Source organism: Sapajus apella, unplaced genomic scaffold (genome assembly GCF_009761245.1).
Source record: "Sapajus apella isolate SASKATOON/1434 unplaced genomic scaffold, GSC_monkey_1.0 scaffold55, whole genome shotgun sequence".
Lineage (NCBI taxonomy): Eukaryota > Metazoa > Chordata > Mammalia > Primates > Cebidae > Sapajus > Sapajus apella.
In genome coordinates this window covers 6,215,795-6,235,876 of record NW_022436995.1, presented here as the reverse complement: position 1 = coordinate 6,235,876, position 20,082 = coordinate 6,215,795, and the positions used below count along the sequence as shown (strand labels likewise).

At 46.6% G+C, this 20,082-nt stretch overlaps 1 protein-coding gene and 1 pseudogene across 1 annotated transcript in view; both read left to right on the top strand.

Moving 5' to 3' along the window:
• The first annotated feature begins 17,189 nt into the window (after positions 1 to 17,189).
• Positions 17,190 to 20,082, top strand: part of LOC116527698 — a 5,228-nt pseudogene continuing 2,335 nt past the window's right edge.
• Positions 19,600 to 20,082, top strand: part of LOC116527551 (cleavage and polyadenylation specificity factor subunit 6-like) — a 2,309-nt gene continuing 1,826 nt past the window's right edge. Inside the window, exon 1 of the mRNA XM_032244538.1 lies at positions 19,600 to 19,798. Coding sequence (XP_032100429.1) covers positions 19,796 to 19,798 — 3 coding nt within the window. The 5' untranslated portion in view covers positions 19,600 to 19,795. The remainder of the gene's footprint in view (positions 19,799 to 20,082) is intronic.

Here is a 20,082-nt window from a genome sequence, read left to right as displayed (position 1 = left end):
TGCTTGCAAGCTCAGTCATGCGATTGTTGGCAGGCCTTACCTCCCTGTTGGCTGTTAGCCAGAGACATCTGTTCCTCACAACCTGAGCCTCCCACAGCCTGCCTGAGTGTCTCATAACATGACTGCTGGTTTCTCCCAGAGTGATCCAAGAGAAAGAGAGAGGAAGAGAAGGAGAGAAAGCCCATGACAGAAGCCATAGTCCTTTAAACCCAATCCCAGGAGTGACAGTCTGTCATTTCTGCTATATTCTTTTGGTCACTCGGAACAACACTGACGTCATAGGCTGTGCAAGGGTGTGAATTCCAGGAGGCAGGGATCTTGGGGGACATCTTAGAGGCCTGTTTTAGAAAGGAGAGAAGGCGAGGGAGAGTGTCATTTAATGAAAACATTAGTGAATGGCCTGGCTAATAAATGAATGGCTCTTCTGTTAACAGGATGAGTGTCTTTCAAAAGTCAGCATCTCTGGGCCTTGCCTGTAAAGTCAGGTATTTGGATGAGCATGATCTCTAAGTTTTTCAAAGTCTGGGGTATTTGCAATTAGAAGTTGTTAAGGAGAGGAATGAAGAAGGGGAAAAGTAAGAAGAGAGAAACTTGAGCCCCATGAAGCAGCCTGAGGCCTGAGCCCTGAGCCCTGAGCCCTGAGCCCTGAGCCTGCTCCATGCCCCAGGCCTTGTGGATTTCATAGCTCCAGGACCAGGCTGGATGCTGAAGTCCTGCCATTTGCTGAATGAGGAAATGGGAACGGTGAGCTCTAATTTAATAGGTCTTGCCCTGTTCCCTGAGGTTTCCAGATCTATTTCTGTGCACAAGCAAACAGAAATAGATGAGGGCACACCGAGTCTGGGGAGAAGGCGCTCCTGGTGTACAGAGCTGGCATGGGATTGTCTGTAAAGTGATGGGGCTTCCTAATTGCCTGAATGTTTTTCAGAGTGGAGTACAGTCATCCTAGCAACCTCTAGCGCCCAAAGAGTTCTTGAGGCATTGTTGCTTCTTATTTCACATCCTCCCCAACCCTTCCACATCCTTCTACCCACTGGTAACTGGGATCTGCTAGACCTCATGGAGTATATTATCCAATGGGCACCAGGGAACCTCGATGTTAAAGTGCCCTTAGAATTTTTTTTCTTTGAGACAGGGTCTTGCCGTGTTGATCAGGCTGGAGTGCAGTGGTGTAATCATAGCTCACTGCAGCCTCAAAATTCTGGGCTCAAACCATCCTCCCACTTCAGCCTTCTGAGTAGCTGGGACTATAGGTGTACACCACCATGCTTGGCTAATTAAAAAAAATTTTTTTTAGAGGCAGGGTCTCATTATGTTGCCCAGGCTGGCGTTGAACTGCCGGGCTCCAGCGATCCTCCCACTTGGGCCTCCCAAAGTGCTGGGATTACAGGCAGGAGCCACCACGCCAGGCAGAAAATCTTTGATGGGCTGCTCCTCCTCTGGGAGCTGCCTGCTGAAAGAGAAAGGCAGGGCTTCACTCGGTCAACTTGCCTTCCTTTCTGAGAGTTCGACACGGGGAAATACCAGCTCCTCAGAACCGGAGATGTATGGACGTTTGCAGGTTTCAAGGAGAATGGCTCGTTCTCAGAGATGAGTTATCTACTTCAGTAACCATCTTAAGCATTCCCTGGAAGCGCCAAAGCCTTACAATTACCCATGTAATTTCTTGGCATGTTTGGTGACGCCTGAGTCATCCCAGGAAACATCCTGGGTGTTTATTCCCAAATGCTGAGATTTCATCCTCAAGCTTTGAGCTGCTCCTTCAGGAAAGCTTCCAGTTTTGTAGTTCTCATTATAACACCATAACCCGTAACTGCCCAGGAATCCCCCAGGGCTGAGCAGGGAGTGTCTGAGATTGCAGGACCCCAAGCAGATCCCCTAAGACCCCTGCAGAGCTGAGCTGGGGCAGTGTTGGGTAGGAGAAGCTGAGTTCCCGTTGAGCCAAAGAGACTTAACTGCCAAAATCTTGAATAAGGTTTCCTTCTGAGAAAAAATAAAGAGCCTGCTTGGAAAGAGAGGATTTCCAAATAGCCAGCTAAGATCCGCAGTTACATCCTGCTACCCTGAGAATATCCTAACATTTCAGACACAAGGTTGGGGCCATCTGTTGTCATTTGAACAGGCTTGGGATAAAATAAAGGTTGTACTTTCATATTATGAGTCATATGGCTCTGTGAGCTGGACCTGAGTTAGTTACCCTCGTGAAGACCCATGTTCCATCCCTGAATTGCTCAGGACAGCTAGCTCTCCAGGACTGGGACTTCTCATCTGGCCAAGCTCCTCCCAGAATTTAACACTCACCTTCTGTCTTTCTTTGCTTCCTTTCTCTTCCCTTCACTTGCCTTCTTTGGTCTCAAAAGAATATTAAGTGATTCCGGATTTGGATTTCAAAATATTCTTAACCAGAATCCAAGAGATAAATGGAACTTTAGAGGCCATCTAATTTAACCTCTTTGTTAATTCCGAAATTTTCAAGGATCTGGTCTCTAACAGACACCTTCATGATAGGGAGACCACAAAGCAATTCATTCTCTTTGGATTACTCTATTGTAGAATTGATTTTCATAGTAACTTTCTTATACTGAAGTCAACCTCTCTGAAACTCACTTGTATTACTCTTACTTTATAGGTTGGGCACAGTGGCTCACGCCTATAATCCCAGGACTTTGGGAGGCCGAGGTAGGCAGATCACAAGGTCAGGAGTTCAAGACCAGCCTGACCAACATGGTAACACCCTGTCTCTACTAAAAATAATTACAAAAATTAGCCAGGTGTGGTGGTGTATGCCTGTAATCCCAGCTATTCAGGAGGCTGAGGCAGGAGAATTGTTTGAACCCAGGAGGCGGAGGTTACAGTGAGCCAAAATTGCACCACTGCACTCCAGCCTGGGTGACAGAGCAAGACTCTGTCTCAAAAAAAAACCAAAACAAAATAAAAAAAATCTTACGTTACCTTCTGGGACAACCTAGCAGCTCCTTCTCCATAGCAGTCTTTCAGATGTTTGAAGGAAATTGCTCTGAGGCAAGGTGATGTTGTCACCAAAGCATACAATCTTGATCTTGGATGAGTCTCAGATCTGCCCTTATTTATTGTGTGTGAATTTGAAAAAGTCCCATAACCTCATTTGCAAGTAAAGATACTAGCCCCGATTGCAGGCAGAGGTGTGTTGAGCCAGCTGTTGAAAGTGTCCACACCTCTACACTGAGTGATACCATATTAGTCTCTTTGACTTGGTACAGTAGGAATATTTACACCATGGAAATTAGCAAATGCTAGCAATGAGGGCGTTTTGTTTTTTTGTTGTTTTATCAGCACACCACTATCCATATCTGTTTAGGGATAGGGATAAAGTTAAGTTAGTGCAAGTAAATGTCCTCTGCAAACTATAAAGACCATAGAAATTGTAGATACTAGTTACTTTGATAGACTGACACAAAGTGGTCCTCAGTCAGTCACACTACTGAGTTTGTACTTTTGTGTGGTCACTTTCTACATTCTTACTTTGGCTGCCCTATGACTTTCTCAGTCCGGTAGAAAGCAACAGAAATTCTGGGCTCGGGCATTTAGGGCTCTGTAGCCGCCACTTTCACTGTCCTGCTGGCTTGAGAAGCCGTGAGGTCTAGGCTAGCCTCCCCGAGTATGAGAAGCCCTGTGGAGAAGGACGATGAAAGAATGTGAGGAGGGAGGTGCAGTCAGCCCAGACGTCCTGCTTATTCCAGCTGCGGCAGCAGATGTGTGAGTGAAGCCACCAGGGCTCCTCCAGCCCCACTCCTTCTGCCAGGCCCCACATCTATCAGTGAGCCCGGCCAGCACCATGACACCGCATAGGGCAGAGGAAAGCTCCCTGGCCCAGACTGCAGACCTGTGAACAAATGAATGGTTACTGTTGGTTTAAGAGACCAGGTTTTAGGTGTGGTTTGTACGAAATGATAAACACCTATTACAGTTATTATCAGGCCCCTCCAAGTCTTCCCATACCCAGCCTAAACTTTCCCAGATCTCTGGATGGCATCTCAGTCTTCCTCTGGATGGGCTCCATTCACCAGACCTGGAATAAACATGGTGCTCGCCTCTGGAGTTCTGACCATGTGGAGCTTGAGGGAATTCTGCCCCGTGCACTAGATCCTAGATGATCACTTCAGTTGGAAGGCGAGCCAGAGCTTTTGGCACATGCAGCTCACTCTGTGAGCTCATTCTGAGCCTTTGCAGACAACTCAAACCCCCAGGCTGTGAAACTAAGCTCCTCCATCCTGATATATTTTAAAATCCCAAGTACAATGTTTATGATCATCACCACTAAACTTACCTTTTCATTTTTAACGTGTTACTTCAGTTTTTGAAAATCTGGTCTCCAATTAGATTTTAAATTTTGCAACAACTACAGCATTTCCTTACATACACACATTCACCCCCACACCCAAACTCACATCTGTCTAGTCTCATGCACATCCAAATACACACAAACACCTATGCACATAAGAGGCAGAAACTCATTTCTGTTTTCACAGCAGCTGTGATATCTTCTTAATAATCATGGATCTTCTTGGTCAGCCTCACCTCCTCATCACTTCCAGTTACAGTAGAAGAAACCACAACTCTAGTGACTTAACTAATTAGGGTTTATTTTTCTTAGACAAAAAGAAGCCCAGATGTAGGGAGTCCAGGACCGGAAGAGGGGTCTTGTGATGCCATTAGAGATCAGGTTTCTTCAGTTTTCCCATTCTGCCATTTTTTTTCATTATTCTCATGATTTCAAGATGGCTACCCTACCTTTAAATGTGGCATATGTGATCCAGACAAGAGTGAGACAGAAAGTAAAAAGGGAAAAAGCGAAAAGGCAAGTGTCACTGAGGTCTGTTCCCTTTTATCCAGAAATTAATAACAGTCTTCCTGGAGCCCCTGCCCAGGAAATTTCTAGTTATATTCATCGTCCAGAACTGGGTCATGTGGTGACCCCAGCTGTGAGGGAATCTGGGGATATGAATATTTGTAACTGGGCACATTGCCACCCTGAGAAAAAATAACTGAGGTTGTATTAATAAGAAAAAAAATGGAGAAAGATAAAAAAATGAAAAGAAATGGAGAATGAATAATGACTAGAGAGCTGGCAGAGTTTGCCACATTCTCCCACACATGCTATAATTCTGTATACCCAGATACTTGCCAAATTTATTGAAAAAAGTTTATGGAACAATTCTTTTTATTCTTTTCTTCTTTTTTTTTTTAATTGCATTTTAGGTTTTGGGGTACATGTGAAGAGCATGCAAGATTGTTGCATAGGTACACACATGGCAGTGTGATTTGCTGCCTTCCTCCCCTTCACCTATAAGGCAATGCAGTAGGTTGCAAAAAAAAAAAATAGTCACAAGTTCTCCCATTTCTGCATAAACAACTCTTTTCCATGTGATTTCGACATTCTTATAAAGAGTTTATTTTTCCTCCCTTTGATTCTGGGAAAAGCAACTGTGACTGGCATTGACCAGTAGAATGTAACAATGGTGATTCTATGTGACTTCCCAGCTCAAGAGGCCTTTCAGCTTCCATTGTTGCCCTCTTAGAACTTGGTACTACATTTAAAGAATTCCAGAATAGCCTCCTTGAGGATGAGAGACCATACATAAAGAGAAGCCCCGCCAACAGCCAGCACCAACCCCCAGATATGTGAGTGAGGTCATCTTAAAAGATCCAGTCCCATTCAAGCCTCTAGATGACAGTGGCTGAAGAAGTAACTTTACAAAACCACCCTGCTGAGCCCAGCCCAAATGGCTGCCTCACAAAATATGAGGAAATAAAATGGCCATTACTTTAGACATTAAGTTGTGGCATGAATAATGAGATAATTTATTTGTAGAGCACACACAAAGTGGGTAATATTTGTGGTGTTGTTGGATCCTGGATTGACCAGCTCTGATTTTCAAAGTTTGTTCACAGGAGCCCTGCATGGAGGGCAACAGGAAGGCCAAAATAACTGCTCCCCAAGTGCCCTGCCCTCACCCATCCAGGGCACTCTGCCTCTATCCATTTTGCAGAATTAGGTCCTACATAAGATCTTATTTTATTTTTTAAAAAAAAGGTTGAATAACTTCTCAACTGGATCATCTTTAAGTTTCCTTTAACTCTAAAACTCAATGACCAGTCATAGATTTTTACTTGTTTTGGTAGCTGCAGTCTCCCTGCTCTCTTTCTGCTCCTTTTCCTCTGTATTTCATCTCATTCACCTGCATCACGGTTCAGCATGAAAGCAGCTGGTGTTCTTCAACCACTTGCCCTGACTCCCCTCAGCCTCCACCCACCCATCCACCCACATACTTAGCACCCAATTTTCTCCCTGCCCTTTGCAACCCTCCTTAACAAAGAGCAGGGCTTATGTTTCATCCTGAAAAGCCAAGGCTACACTAGGAGAGGTGGCAGGGCCTGTGCAATTCTCAGACTAGATGTTTTCATAAGTGAGAGCAAAGGGCTGGGAATGACACCTGCTCAGGAGAGCCAGGAAGAAAGTTAAATCTTTAATGGCTGACCTTTTCTAGAGTATTCTTTGTGCCAAGAGCCATGCTAGATGGTTACTTATCTCCCCAAATCGTAACAATCCCGGAAGATAACCCTTATCCTCTCACTTTACAGATATAGAAACTGAGCTAGAATATCCAAAACAGGTCAACCTCTAGGACTGGTCAATAAATTTCAGGCACACAAAGGCTCTTCACAACACCTGTGCAGGTCATGCTCTGTGTAAGTTCAGTGGTTGCTTTCCTGGACTTGTGTGGTACAAACCTTCACAATCATACAATAGAGTACAAGTATAGGCTCTAGAGCCAGGCTGCCTGGCTTCAAATGTCAACTCCATCAATTAATAGCTATGTGGCCTTGGGATAGCCACTTAACATCTCTGGGCCTCGCTTTCTTCTTTTGCAATGGAGGCAGTAATGACACCTAACTCATAGGCTTTTTAAAATATGGTTTAAATAAGTGAATATTCGTGACCTGCTTAGAGCAGTGACTAGCTACCTAAGTGTTTGCTTTGAAAAGAAAATAGCCTGCAGCTCTATGGCATCTGACCCGAGTGAGGCCAGCATCCTTTCCTGGGATTGATTTTCAGAACTGGAGACAGGAAGCTCTTTTTTCTACTGGGATTTCTAAATTGGGACTTCTGGTGGCCATGATCCTCACCACGTGGCAAAGGCATCTCTGCTGTAAGAGAATGAGGCCAACATGTAAAGATAGAGACAGGCAGGAAGGAGAGAGAGTCCTGGCAGAGTGCAGTGGCCACTTTCTGTGATTCCTGCAGTCCCTCCTTCCATTCTGTCACTGCCCAGGAATCCTTCCCTGCTCCAGGAGCCTGTCACCCTCTCTTTTATTTTTGTTTAAAGTAGGTGGGTTTATCTTCTGTCCCTTGTGATTGAAACAATCCAGGCTAATCAAGGTGCTTTAGATCAGAGGTTGCAAAATCAAATACTCTCAGGAGTTGGGAGGTCCTTGGTGTGAAATCTTGTAGGATGGCAGTGAGTACATAGAGAAGCCTTTTTCCACTGTAAGAGTAAACAGCAGGGCATGTGCAAGGTCAGCAGCACCTGTCCTCTGTTGAGGGCTCTCACAGGGAGTGGTGGAAAGTGCGGAGAACTTGTCAGTCACTCACTCTATCTGAAAGGCCCAGTCCACCTGGCATGAGAGCTCGGTGTACCAATACCTTCTGTTTCTCCAGAAGAAGCCATGAATCTGTGACTCCCAGCTTATACATGTTCAATCAACATTTGCCCAATATCATCCAACACATCTGCAAACCAAATGTGTCCCCAGGGTTGTGGGTTATCATCAGAGCTGGCCCAGTTCCAGGATTTCCCGTGAGAGGGACTAGCCTAAGAGTCTAAACAGAACCAGAGTCCTGGGATTGCAGGTCTTGGATTCAGCCTCTGATGCAGGGTTTCTAGATTTCCCGGCTCCACTCCCACATCAAAGCCGGCCCCTTTGTAAAGGGGTTCCCCATGGCTGGTGGACCAGTCCCCTCCTCACCAGCGCCTTCAGCGCCTCAGTGTGGCTTCTTATCCTCAGACTGTATTTCTCTGTGTGTGTTGAGGGATGTGGTGGTGGTTATGGTGCTAACAGAGGAGGTCTGCCAGTGAAAAGTGAACCCACAGCAACTTGATGCTCCAGTTCTGCTTGGGATTTTAATAGCTTGTCTAGCTGGAACTTGGGTACCTGGGACCCACTGCAGGAATGTTAATGGCGAATCAGGAAAAGTGACGGAGAGGAAGGCTTTTCTGGAAGTCTCTGAGGGCAGACCTGGGGGCAGCCATCCAAGACCTACCTGGTCTTGCTGAATCTTTAGCTCTGCTCTACAGAAGCGCCGCTGCTTAAAATAAGGCAGACTGAGGGCAAGCACCAGCTTTAATGGGGGAGCAGCAAGTCAGCATTTGGGGCTCACTTAGGATGCTTCTTTTCTTGTGCTTTTCTTTCAAAAATAAGGAGGAGAAGGCCCTTGTGATGGTGCAGCTCTTGTCTGTGTTGAAGGAAACAGCCAAGACGGTATTCTCTCAAATACTCCAACGGTTTGGAGGCAGGGGTTGTTTCTATGTAAAAAAAAGGGAAAAGAGATCCTGAGACTCCTTGCAGAAGGAAATGAGGTAGGAGAGACATGAAGCCAAGGGGTAAAGCAGTAAATTCCTCTCCCCCTCAATTGTAGACCATGAAGAGGGGAAGCAGCCACAGCTCTGCCTGAGACAGATACATTTCTGCTTCGTTCACCTGGTGACTCTGGGGGGTGTGGGCCAGGACCTGAGAGATGCCAAATATTCCTGAGTGATCTCACCAAGACCACCCTCCTCTCGTTTATTAAGCTAAAGAATTGTAGGGTTCCCAAGGAGGTTTGCAAATGCCGAGACCAGAAGAGAGAGCCCAAGGCTACATCTGGAACTCTCTGAGGTTTTGCCCTGAGAATCAGCAAGGACATCAGCACGCGGGCAGCAGGCTGTCCCTCTGCCCTTTTCTCATTGTGAGTATCTTAATCCATCACACAGAGCCTGGTATCAGTAGGAGCTCAAAGAATGCTGCTGAACTGAATTGGAGTAAGACACACAGGAAATGAATTCATCTCTTCTTTCAATAAGTGCTTATCTGAGTGGGCTCAGGACCCCCAGTGGGTATTCCGCAGGAAGGGCACCCCCGGAGTTAACCTACTCAGTACCCCCCTCCATCTGTGGTCCTGCTTAACCGGAGTAGGGATGCTGAGCTCGGGGCAAACTGGAAAATGGAAGGTAAGCCCTCAGGGATGCAAAATCTTGTTGCTGCTGAGGACAGAGCTTCACATGAGTTGCGGACACAGGTCAGGGAAATGAAATCCACCTCCTGACAAGATTTCGGGGGAGTTCAGGGTCTAGGTCAATGAGCCAGCCAACAATCTAGACTCTCAATTCCTCGACATCTGTAATTCCAGTGATATCCGCCTATTCTGTATCACGAGCACCTTCTCCCAGGGCCTCAGGCTGCTTTCTCCTTGAACTTCACCATCTCACTCTCTATCCACTGCCTTCTGCCCAGTTAGCTGTCTCTGCTTTTTGAGACGATACCAATCCCCATCTCTGGCCCCTTTGTTTCTGACCTATAACGCTTCTCCGCCCTTTATAACTCCACCCAATATAGGTGTGAGGACAGTTGGGTCATTGGAACTGCACCCCATATTTTACCCCTTGTCTTAGTCTGTTGGGCTGTTACAACAAAATACCACAGACTAGGTAATTTATAAAGAACAAAGATTAATTTTTTCATAGCTCTAGAACCTGGGAAGTCCAAGATGAAGACACTAGCAGATTCAGTGTCTGTGAGGGCCTGTCCCTCATATGGCACCTTCTTGCTGTGTCTTCACATGGCAGAAGAGAGGGAAGGGCAAAAGAGGCTCCATCTGACCTCTTTTATGAGGTCACTAGTCCCATGCATGAGGAATCATGACTTAATCACCTTCTAAAGGCCCCCTCTTAATACTATTCCATTGCCATTTTTTTTCTCTGTCTTCGCTTGGCGAAGACAGAGTTTTTTGTTTCATGGGACAGAGTCTTGCTCTGTCGCACAGGCTAGAGTGCAATGGCACAATCTCGGCTCACTGCAAACTCTGCCTCCTGGGTTCATGCGGTTCTTCTGCCTCAGCCTCCCAAGTAGCCTCCAAGCAGCCGTGCACCACCACACCTAGCTAATTTTTATATTTTTAGTAGAGACAGGTTTCACCATGTTGGCCAGGCTGGTCTCGAACTCCTGACCTCCTGATCCACCCACCTCAGCCTCCCAAGTGCTGGGATTACAGGCTTGAGCCACCGCACCTGGCCAATACTATTTGATTGACATTTAAGTTTCAACATGTGAATTTGAGGGGGATGCATTTAGACCCATAGCACCTCTGCACTTACCAAGGAAGTCCCACACACAGATTCCCGGTTTCCAACTTTAGCTGAGTCCTCAGGCCCTTTAAAAGGGCAATGACACCTGGAAGGAGGGACCTGAGGTGGGGATTACAGGATGACCGGTGATGTGGTGAGAGAGAGGGGCTCAGCCAGATGCAGCAGGGAGTGGAGAGTAGGGGAAGGTGAGTGTGACCAGCAATGTCGATGCCACAGAGGGCCACGTGGGGTGAGAACTAAGGAGAGGCTGTTGGGGTTAATAAGTCACAGATGACCACCTACAGGCTGTTTCTGCAGAGGATGAGGGCAGAAAGCAGGCTGTGCAGGCTGAGTGGATGAGAGGTGAGGAAGTAGATACCTGGAGAGAGGCTTCTTGTAAACGCACTCAGCTAGGAATGGAAGAACATGTTTAAAGCCGGGAAGCAAGTGAGCTTGGGAGTTTTAATGGCAGATGGGCCTGAAATTGAGTCCATCCAGCCCTTTAAGCACTCTGCAAATTCCATACTTGGCCAAGCTCACTTGTGTGAGCTTGGGAATGTCACTGAACTCCTTTCAGCTCCTTCCTTCCTTCCAATCTTTCTTTCTTTCTCTCCCTCTCTTTCTTTCTCTTTCTCTCTTTCTTTCTCCTCTCCCTCCTCTCCCCTCCCCATCCACTCCCCTCCCCTCCCCTTCCCTTCCTTTCCTTTCCTTTCCTCTTTGCAAGTTCCATACTTCATGTGTGAGCTTGGGAATGTCATTGAAGGCCTTGCAGCCTCTGTTTCTTTCTTTCTTTCTTTCTTTTTTTTTATGTTTAGACAGAGTCTCATTGTGTCTCCCAGGCTAGAGTACAGTGGTGTGATCTCAGTCCACTGCAGCTTCCACCTCCCGGGTTCAAGCAATTCTCGTGCCTCAGCCTATTGAGTAGCTGGGATTACAGGAGTACACCACCACGCCTGGCTAATTTTTGTATTTGAGGTAGAGAGAGATGGGGTTTCACCATGTTGGCCAGGCTAGTCTTAAACTCCTGGCCTCAAGTGATCTGCCCACTTCGGCCTCCCAAAGTACTGGAATTACAGGCATGAGCCACCTCACCCAGCCAACTTCTGTTTCTTCATCTATAAATGGAGAGGATATCATCTACTTCATCGGGTTGGTTTGAGGATTAATCAGGATAAGGCAGATTAATTACCATGTACCTGGCATGTAATAAGTACCCAACTCATCATCTCCCTCCTATTTGTGGGCTTAGCGGAAGAAACAAAAATAAAAGATTCTGGAGGGGATGGTAATTGGCAGGGCATGTTCTGCAGGAGATGGGAGAGGAGGAGGTCAGCCTCTGGAAGGAGGAGGAATGATTCTTCCTCTAAGACAGGAGGACATGAAGGGAGAGAGGAAGATGCAGATCAAACTGTGAGGCGAAGTGCCCAGAGGTTGCGGAAGTCCACGTCAGAGGGTCTCTCCCACCAATGAAGCCCTTCTCAGCCTTTAGCTCTCCAGGCTCCCTTTTACATCACAACAATGAGATATTTGAAGAAGGTTGTCATGTCCATAAATCGCTTTTATAGATGAACATCAGTGGCTTCTTATGCAGTGTGGTTCCCACACTTAGACCATCCTTCTCTGGGAGTCCTTCCAGTATGTTAAAATGTATCTTAAAACATGGACCCAGAACTAAGCCTAATATTTTACAAATGGCCTGTGACAAACCCAGGGGCTACTCTCTCCTCATTAGACACTCCTGATTCTGTCAACACAATCAAAGGTCATCCAGGTTTCCAGCTGCCACATCAGGCCTTAGTCCACCCTGAGCTTGCAGTCAACCAAAATCTCTAAGTCAGTTTCACATACAACACCATCAAATGATATTCCTTTCTCCTTCATCATTTCTTTTCTTCCTTTAATCACTAAGTACAAAACTCTTTGATTCCTTTAAAATTTTGTCTTCATTTTGACCTATCCTTCTGATCTTTTGGATTCCATTCTCCTGTCCCCAGAGGAGGAAGTTACATTTCAGATCTGTCAGGTGACTCAGCCCCACTGACACAAAGTGTCTTTGTTAGTTACATCCAGGTGCCTCTGATTTCCTTGGAGACAACCAGGGCTGTGCAAAGATGTTTTGATCCTTTTTAATATCTGTGAGGATGCACAGGAAGATGGATGCTAACCTGGGCCAAGGATGCATGTCTCCTTTGGAGAACTGGGGCCTCCTGAGGAGCTGAGAGACACAGCTCTCAGAAAAGGCTCTGAGTAGTATTTGCTTTCAAATCCAAAACCACTCATGGGAAATGAGACTCATCGTATAGAAAAGGAGATACCCTTGCTGATAGCAAATGGAGACAAGACTTCTAGATGACAAGTGCTGGTGCTCAGTGAGTGCTGAATGAACATAGAATGATTAAATGAGCAAATGAATGAATGAGACCTAAGTGTGGATGGTTTTGAAGCCCCTGTTAATCTGGGCCATACTTTGATGGGCAGTAAACTTGCTGTAGAGTGTGGAGGAGCACGACCCGGGGGTTGGGGTGGTGGCTGCCGAAGGCACGGAATGGAGGACACGGGTGTCCAAAAATCAAAGAGCTGCCTTCAGGGTCTGGTAGCAGAGGATCAGGCTCTGGAAATCTGTGGTCTTCCTCCCCGTCTCCTGGCATCTTGTTTTACTCTCCTGTGGACATTTTATTCTGCTCTCTGTCCCTCACTCTTCATTTCTCCTGAGAAAAGCTCATCTGAAGATGAATTCAAAACAAAACGGTCAGTTTGAAAAACCAGTTGTTTCACTCTTATATTGCCAAGAAAGATTCAATGTAATTCCAGTTGCCAGGAAGCTCTATGTGATTCACAGATATGACCGCTTCCAGCGGCTAGGAGTACAACGGAGGGAGGGAGCTGGTGGACACACATGCCGCTGTCTCATCTTGGAGAGGGGCACACTGAGGCAGAGCCTCTGCGAGGAAGCAGGAGGTGGCAGGAACAAACAGGAGGCACCACTGCTGCTGTTTCCAAGGACACTGTGCTGCCCGTGACTCCCCCAGCCTGCCCCAAGTGACCCACATCACATCCTCACCATCCTTTAGGAGAAATGAGAGGACTTAAAAACCAGCCTCAGGTGAGCACAGTGGCTCATTCTTGTAATCCCAGCACTTTAGAAGGCCAGGGCAGGAGGATTGGTTGAGGCTGGGAGTTTAAGACCAGCCTGGGCAACATAGCAAGACCCCTATCTCTGAAAATAAATAAATAAAAGAAAATAAAAATAAAAACCAGCCTCTTCAAAGACATTTACAATTACAGGCATTCTGCCTATGGAGTAGCCATTCTTTATGCCTTTACTTTCTGAATAAACTTACAAAAAAAAAAAGACATTTAGAATTATAAATGTGAGAGGCAGGAACCCAGATTCTTACCTTGATTATTTTTTGCTTTGGTTTTAGAAACTGACATGAAATAAACAACTCTTTGAAATAATTCTTATTTTCTTATTAGAGTGTAAACTCCTTGAAGGCAGGGACAATGTCTTTTTCACCTCTGTGATCCTCCAGCATGCTTATATCCCTTATACATAGTAAATGCGTCGTAAGTATTTAATAATAATAATGGCTTTTCTTACCCAGAATGTTCAGGCACATGTTTCACTAATACTTGCTGAGCCCCCACCATGCTCCAACGAGCATTTTAAGCACTCTGCAAGGGTTAACTAGTGAATGTTGAGGCTGAGTTCCTTCCCTAAAGATAGTTTGTCACATGGTTGTTAATGGCTTTCCAAAGCCTGTTTGGAGAATCCAGTTACAGTGCTCCGGAGCTGCAGAAGGAGCTCTGGGACCCAACAACCTTGTGCGGAATTCCACAGTTCTCTTATTCATAAACAAACCCTCTGTATCGACTGGTAGTGAAACATATCAAGAAACATTTCCCACTGTAGTTTTTCACGAAGAAAGCTACTGTTGTTTAATCTCAGCTGAGACAGGGTCACGTAGGGACGCAGCTCCCTTGCCTAATCTTTGGCTCCCTGGAAGTTTCCTAAAATGTTTCTGCCTAAATTGTTGTAAGTCCAGCTGTCCATGAGGCATTGAAATGGGATTTGAGACCTTATTCCCTGAGGGTAGTGATCTCTAAATGGTCTGGATGGAGAAAGATGGGGAAGCTTTTCCCAGGTGGTCCCAAGCCATTCTCCCAGCATTTATAACAGGAGGGTGTCTTTACTGATGTGTCTGGAATTAATTATTCCTTTCTGCAGTGGCCTTCATTGGCATCACCAGCAGTGGAGCTATTCCAGTGAGGTTGTTTGCTGTGGCACATCACGGGGTGACCTGAGAGGTCAGAGACTCCTAGTATCCCCCAAATATCCTTTTCGCTCTTCTCCCTTAGTGATGGGCCCCCAACATGAAACTGGCACTCAGAATGAAGCATGCCTTTTCCAGCCTGCCTCACTGGTGGAGTCTCCGTGTTCCAGCCTGGGCAGTAAGTGAGAGCGGCAAGCGCAGCATGGCAAGGGTGTGGGGAGGGGAGGGAGTCAGGGAAAGTACCTGCCAAACGCTGAGGATGGGGAGGAAGCAGAGTAAAGAGATACTGGTTCATGACCACCTCAGGAAGACTACGTCCAGACTTCATTCCTGAGAAGGAAATGGACTTCTCTCTTTGTTTAAACCATTTGTGAGCAGAGAGTGGGGTCTTTCAAAGCTGAATCCATTGAAGATAAAAAAGTGTAAAAAAAAAAAAAAAAAAAAAGGAAAGAAAGAAAAGCTGAATCCAGTTCTCACTGGCACCCAGGTAGGGCATGAGGCTGCCTGCCCCACTGAAGTCAACTTCAGCTGGAAGACTGGGAGGCTTCTGAAAGTGGCACACTTGCTCCAAGTGAGGGCCGGGATCCAAATGCCGGTCTCCATGGCCGCTGAGGAACAACTCTTAGAGTGGGGGATTCAAACACCGAAGGGATCCCTGGGGAGAAAACCTCACCACTGTCCCAAAATTCTGTGTGACTGGAGCGAGTCTCTCAGTCTCTTTTTTAAGGCTGTGTTGCTAAAAGCACAGTGGAGACAGATCACCGGCTGTGAAGAAGGGAGGGGAATGGTTGTAAGAGAGGGAGAAAGTGGAAGACTGTTTTATAGACTAAGCCTTCCCTCCTAGGTTTTTCTGTTCTTTCCTCCTGCCTCTTTTTTTCTTTTACCTGAAGAAATATCTTGTTTTTTAAAAATTTTATTTTTAGGCAGGGTGCGGTGGCTCACGCCTATAATCCCAGCACTTTGGGAGGCTGGAGCAGGCGGATCCCCTGAGGTCAGGAGTTCAAGACCAGGCTGGCCAATACGATAAAACCCCGTCTCTACTAAAAATACAAAAAATTAGCCAGGGGCGGTGGCGAGTGCCTGTAATCTCAGCTACTCAGGAGGCTGAGGCAGGAGAATCACTTGAACCCAAGAGGTGGAGGTTGCAGTGAGCCGAGAATGTGCCATTGCATCCCAGCCTGGGCAACAAGAGTGAAACCCCATCTCAAAAAAGAGAAAAATTATTTTTAATTTATGTATTTTTAGAGATGGTGGTCCAGCTATGTTGCCCAGGCTGGTCTCAAACTCCTGGCCTCAAACAATCCTCCCACCTCAGCCTCTCAAAGTGCTGGGATTACAGGCTGGAGCCACTACACTGACCACACATTGCTTTTGATTGCTAGAAACCACTTTATACTTCAGACTTGAGCCAGCTGGTGGTCAGTTCTCTTTAAATTGCAAGTGACATAAACTCCAATTCAAATAGACTTCAGCAAAAAGGATAATTCATCAGCACATACAACTGGAAGTTCAGGGGCTTCACACACTGCGAGATTTGGGTGCTTCGACCCATCATCAGGACTCAGCTCTCGGAGTTGCTTTGCCTCTGTGGTTCCCCCCGAGAGTGGCAGGATGGCTGCCGGCATCCTTAGGGTCACACTGGAACAGGTTGGCAGTCCCTATGGAAAGCTAGACACTTTCCCAATAGTTACAAATATTACATACAAAAATAACAAAGCGTCCTGGGACTGATTTATTTGACTGACTTGGGCCACGTACCAGTTCCTGAAGGCCTTGTTGATTGGCCAGGCCTGGGTCAGTTCTGAATCTAGATGGGGTCAGCCTCACCAGAACAGCATGGTGAGTTTTGGGGGAGGAGGCAGAATATGCAAATAAAAACCAGGACAAAGCTGAGCAGACAAAATAAAGGTTTTTTTTCCCCTATTACAACCAGGGTCACCTGGATTTCATAAATACTGCCCAGGAGGCAAACCTGGCTTACTAATTTCAGTGTTCTTTATTAGAGAGACACACACGAGAGAGACACAGGAAGAGAAACCAGAAGAGGGAGGGGAAGATGGAGCCTCTAAGGGTAGGAATTCTTTTTTTTTTTTTTAATTTTGTTTTTATTTGAGACAGGGTCTCACTCTGTTGCCCAAGGTAGAGTGCAGTGGTGCAGTCATAGCCCACTGCAGCCTCGACATCCCTGGGTTCAGGCAATCCTTCCATCACAGCAGGCTCCCCAGTAGCTGGGACCACAAGTGCATCCCCACGTCCGGCTAATTTTTGTATTTTTTTTTTTTTAGAGATGGGGTTTTGCCATGTTGCCCAGGCTGGTCTCAAACTCCTGGGCTCAAGCGATCCTCTGGCCTTGGCCTCCCTAAGTGCTGGGATTACAGGCATAATCACGGCACCCAGCTGAGTGCTGTAAGGGTCTTTTCCAAGCTGAATGCTGTAAAGGTCTAGGTTAGGCAAGGAAGATTCTAAAGGTGTGGCCACTTGCTGTACATTGTAGCGGGGGCCTTAGAAATATATAGAAGAATGCCTTCTGAATAATCATTTCTTCTTTGAAATCATGGCAAAATCTCCCTGGACACGAGGGCTGGGTGAAAGAGCAGTTAGGCAGGGGTTGAGGGCCTGTGCCCGAGGTGGCCCTGCAGATCCAGTGCAGCGGGATGTGCAGGTAGGTCTCCCTTCCCAGGGCACAAAGCTGGGTGGGGAACAGCTGTCAGCATGAGGCACACCCCACCCCACCCTGCTTAGGCATCAGAAACCTTAGGGAAATGTCTAGATGCTCCACCCCAAGGAAAACGTTGAGGCCCCACAGCCAGGACTGTCCTGTTTGTGTCTAAAAGTTGCCCCAGCCCAAATTTACAGGTGGGAGGATCAGAAGGTCAATCTCTGACTTCTCCCAGAAAGAAATCATACCCAGTTACCACTGAGACCAGCGTGGGCTGTTTGCACTCCTCATCCTACCTCACCATCACCTTAGGAAGCAGTCGTTCTCCTTGTCCTTATTGTAGAGGAGGAAGCCTGGATGGCCTGCAGTTCTGGGGACCTGTACAAGCTCACAGGACCCCTCATCACCATGACACCGCCCTCACCCTAAAATAAAAATGATCAAACCTGTCCTGATGTCACCAGCACTGGTATTGGTCTTTGTGGAAAAGAAAAATAGGGCCAGGGCTGCAGCACCACGGTGTCTACCCAGCTCTTACAGCCTGGAGGACACCATTGGATTCCCTCCCACACGTGCTCGCGGGCTGCCCGCCTGCCTCACCCACCTGCTCAGGGTGGGGCTTGAGGGTGGCCCCTGGGAAGAGCAAGAACTGGGCCAAGCCGGAGATGTCCCTCCCTAGTTTAAGGCACCGCCTTTTCCCTTCTTCCGCCATCCTGGGTGACTGGATATTTGGGATTTGAAACTAGATTGGAAATGTAATCTTTCTTCAGTTTGGGGCTGAGAACTGGGGATTGCGACTTTGAGTTTATAGCATAGCCTTTCCTTATACTATTGCTTAAAATCAGTTAGGATTACAGTCATCTCCCAGAAAAATCAAGAAGGAAGACCCTTGGCGGTTCAACCTAGAGAAGAAATGTTCTCATGGAATAAACCAAAAATAATTTTTTTTTTAAAATCAAGACTAGAAGTCTCTCAACATTTAAGCTTTACAGACAAATAGAATCTGAGCCACAGGGTTAAACATCACAAATGACACACACAAACAAATATTGAAGACACCATAATGCAAAAGCAACAGAAACAGCACCAGAAATGCTGCTGAGGCCACCATTTAATTAATGCAAGTTGAACATATGGCTTTGGTTACATGTGGTTCCAGGCCAGAGGCATGAAAGTCAGTGTTTGTGGGAAAGCCAGGAGGAAAAGCTCCTCCCCCTGCCCCTACCTTGTCACTCCAAGTTCTGGTGCCCCCATCTCGGGACACGGCCTCCCATTTCACTCCTGCACCAACCCCACTCTTGTAACATGGCACATGCAAAATTGTGAGGTTCTTCAAAGCACAAATATTGCCTTCTTCATTTTAGAATCCATGATGTGCTCGAGGAGGCAATGAATGAATGCTGAAACGTGAATGAAGAGAGACAGAGGAAGGGCAGGTCTGTGTAAGGAAAATTATTTTTTCCTAGAAAATCATTGATGAGCCTGGAGAGAGCTGGCTGAACAAAGGTAGCAGTTCTTATATTATTATTTAACTTATTCAGTTATTAGAAAAGGTGAGAGAGTGAGTCGAGGTCTTTGGATTGGAAGAAGAAGGGACCCACTGAGTTTCCTCCAAGACTGTGGAGTTAGTTTTACAGCCACATGTGGATAAAAAACTAAGGGCCACAGACCAAAGGACAGGTGGAACGCTGGAAATGCCACACAGTTCAGCCTGTGGGAGGAAGAGGAGCAGCAGAAACTGTGTGGAGCCTGACAGAACCCAAGACACCACTCAGGAACTGAGAGGTCTTTCGAGATCAAACACAGTTCTACAACAGACGTTCTGTCTTCTTGCCCCTCAGCAGGGGGGCCTCCAAGCCCCGTGCGCCGTGTGGAAAGCTCAGGTGTTCTGTGCTTCCAAGCTCGGTGCGCTGCGTGTCAAACTCAGGTGTTCTGTCTCCACAGGGATCTTCCTCCTGCTGCTTATTTAAGGGTCTGCTGCTTCGGGGCCTCAAGTGCCTGCTTTATCTCTCCTTTAGTACCAAGTCTTCACTCTAAGCAATTTGCCAAGACAGAGAATCTCACTGGCCTGGTTGGGCTGAGCCTTCCTTCACTGGCTGACCAACCAGGAAGTGGGCTGCTGCCTGGATCAGGTGCGTGCCACAGTTCATCCAGCCCCGTGCCCAGACCTCTAGGGTTAGGCACAAGACCCTGTGTGTGGGCAGAGGCTCTTAGCAGGGGCCGAGAGCATTGTAGGCATCTTGAGGGCCAGTCCCCAGCCCTAGGTCACAGATACGGCATGATCAAAATGTGAGGGGGCAGGGGCAGAGATTATTTGGAATAATGTGTTGAGTCTGTACACTTTTGACAATAAAAAGCCCTATGTAACCCCGATGCCATGCATGTACTCCAGAGGAGCCACTTGGGACACGGAATCAACGATGGACGCTTGGTGTGCATTGCAAGCTGGTAGTGTATTTGTGGGACTCTACAGGGAGAGGAATATGAAGACTTGACAAGAGATGGTGAGTGTGTATCAGTGAGGTAGGTAACTCATTAATAAGGGATTTTGCAAGGTGGCAACTCTGGTTCAGAGAGGTTATGAGAACAGAGTTTGTGTACTCGGAACGAAAAGGAATGCTGACGTAAGATCACAAAGTTAGATACAAAACTGGTTAATGTGCTACAGAGCAGCAAAACTATAACCTTTGGGGTAAATTTTCTGACCAAATAGGAATCATTTGTATCTCTGCAGAACAGAAAAACATTTACTTTTTTTTTTTTTTTTTTTTTTTTTGAGACAGTATCT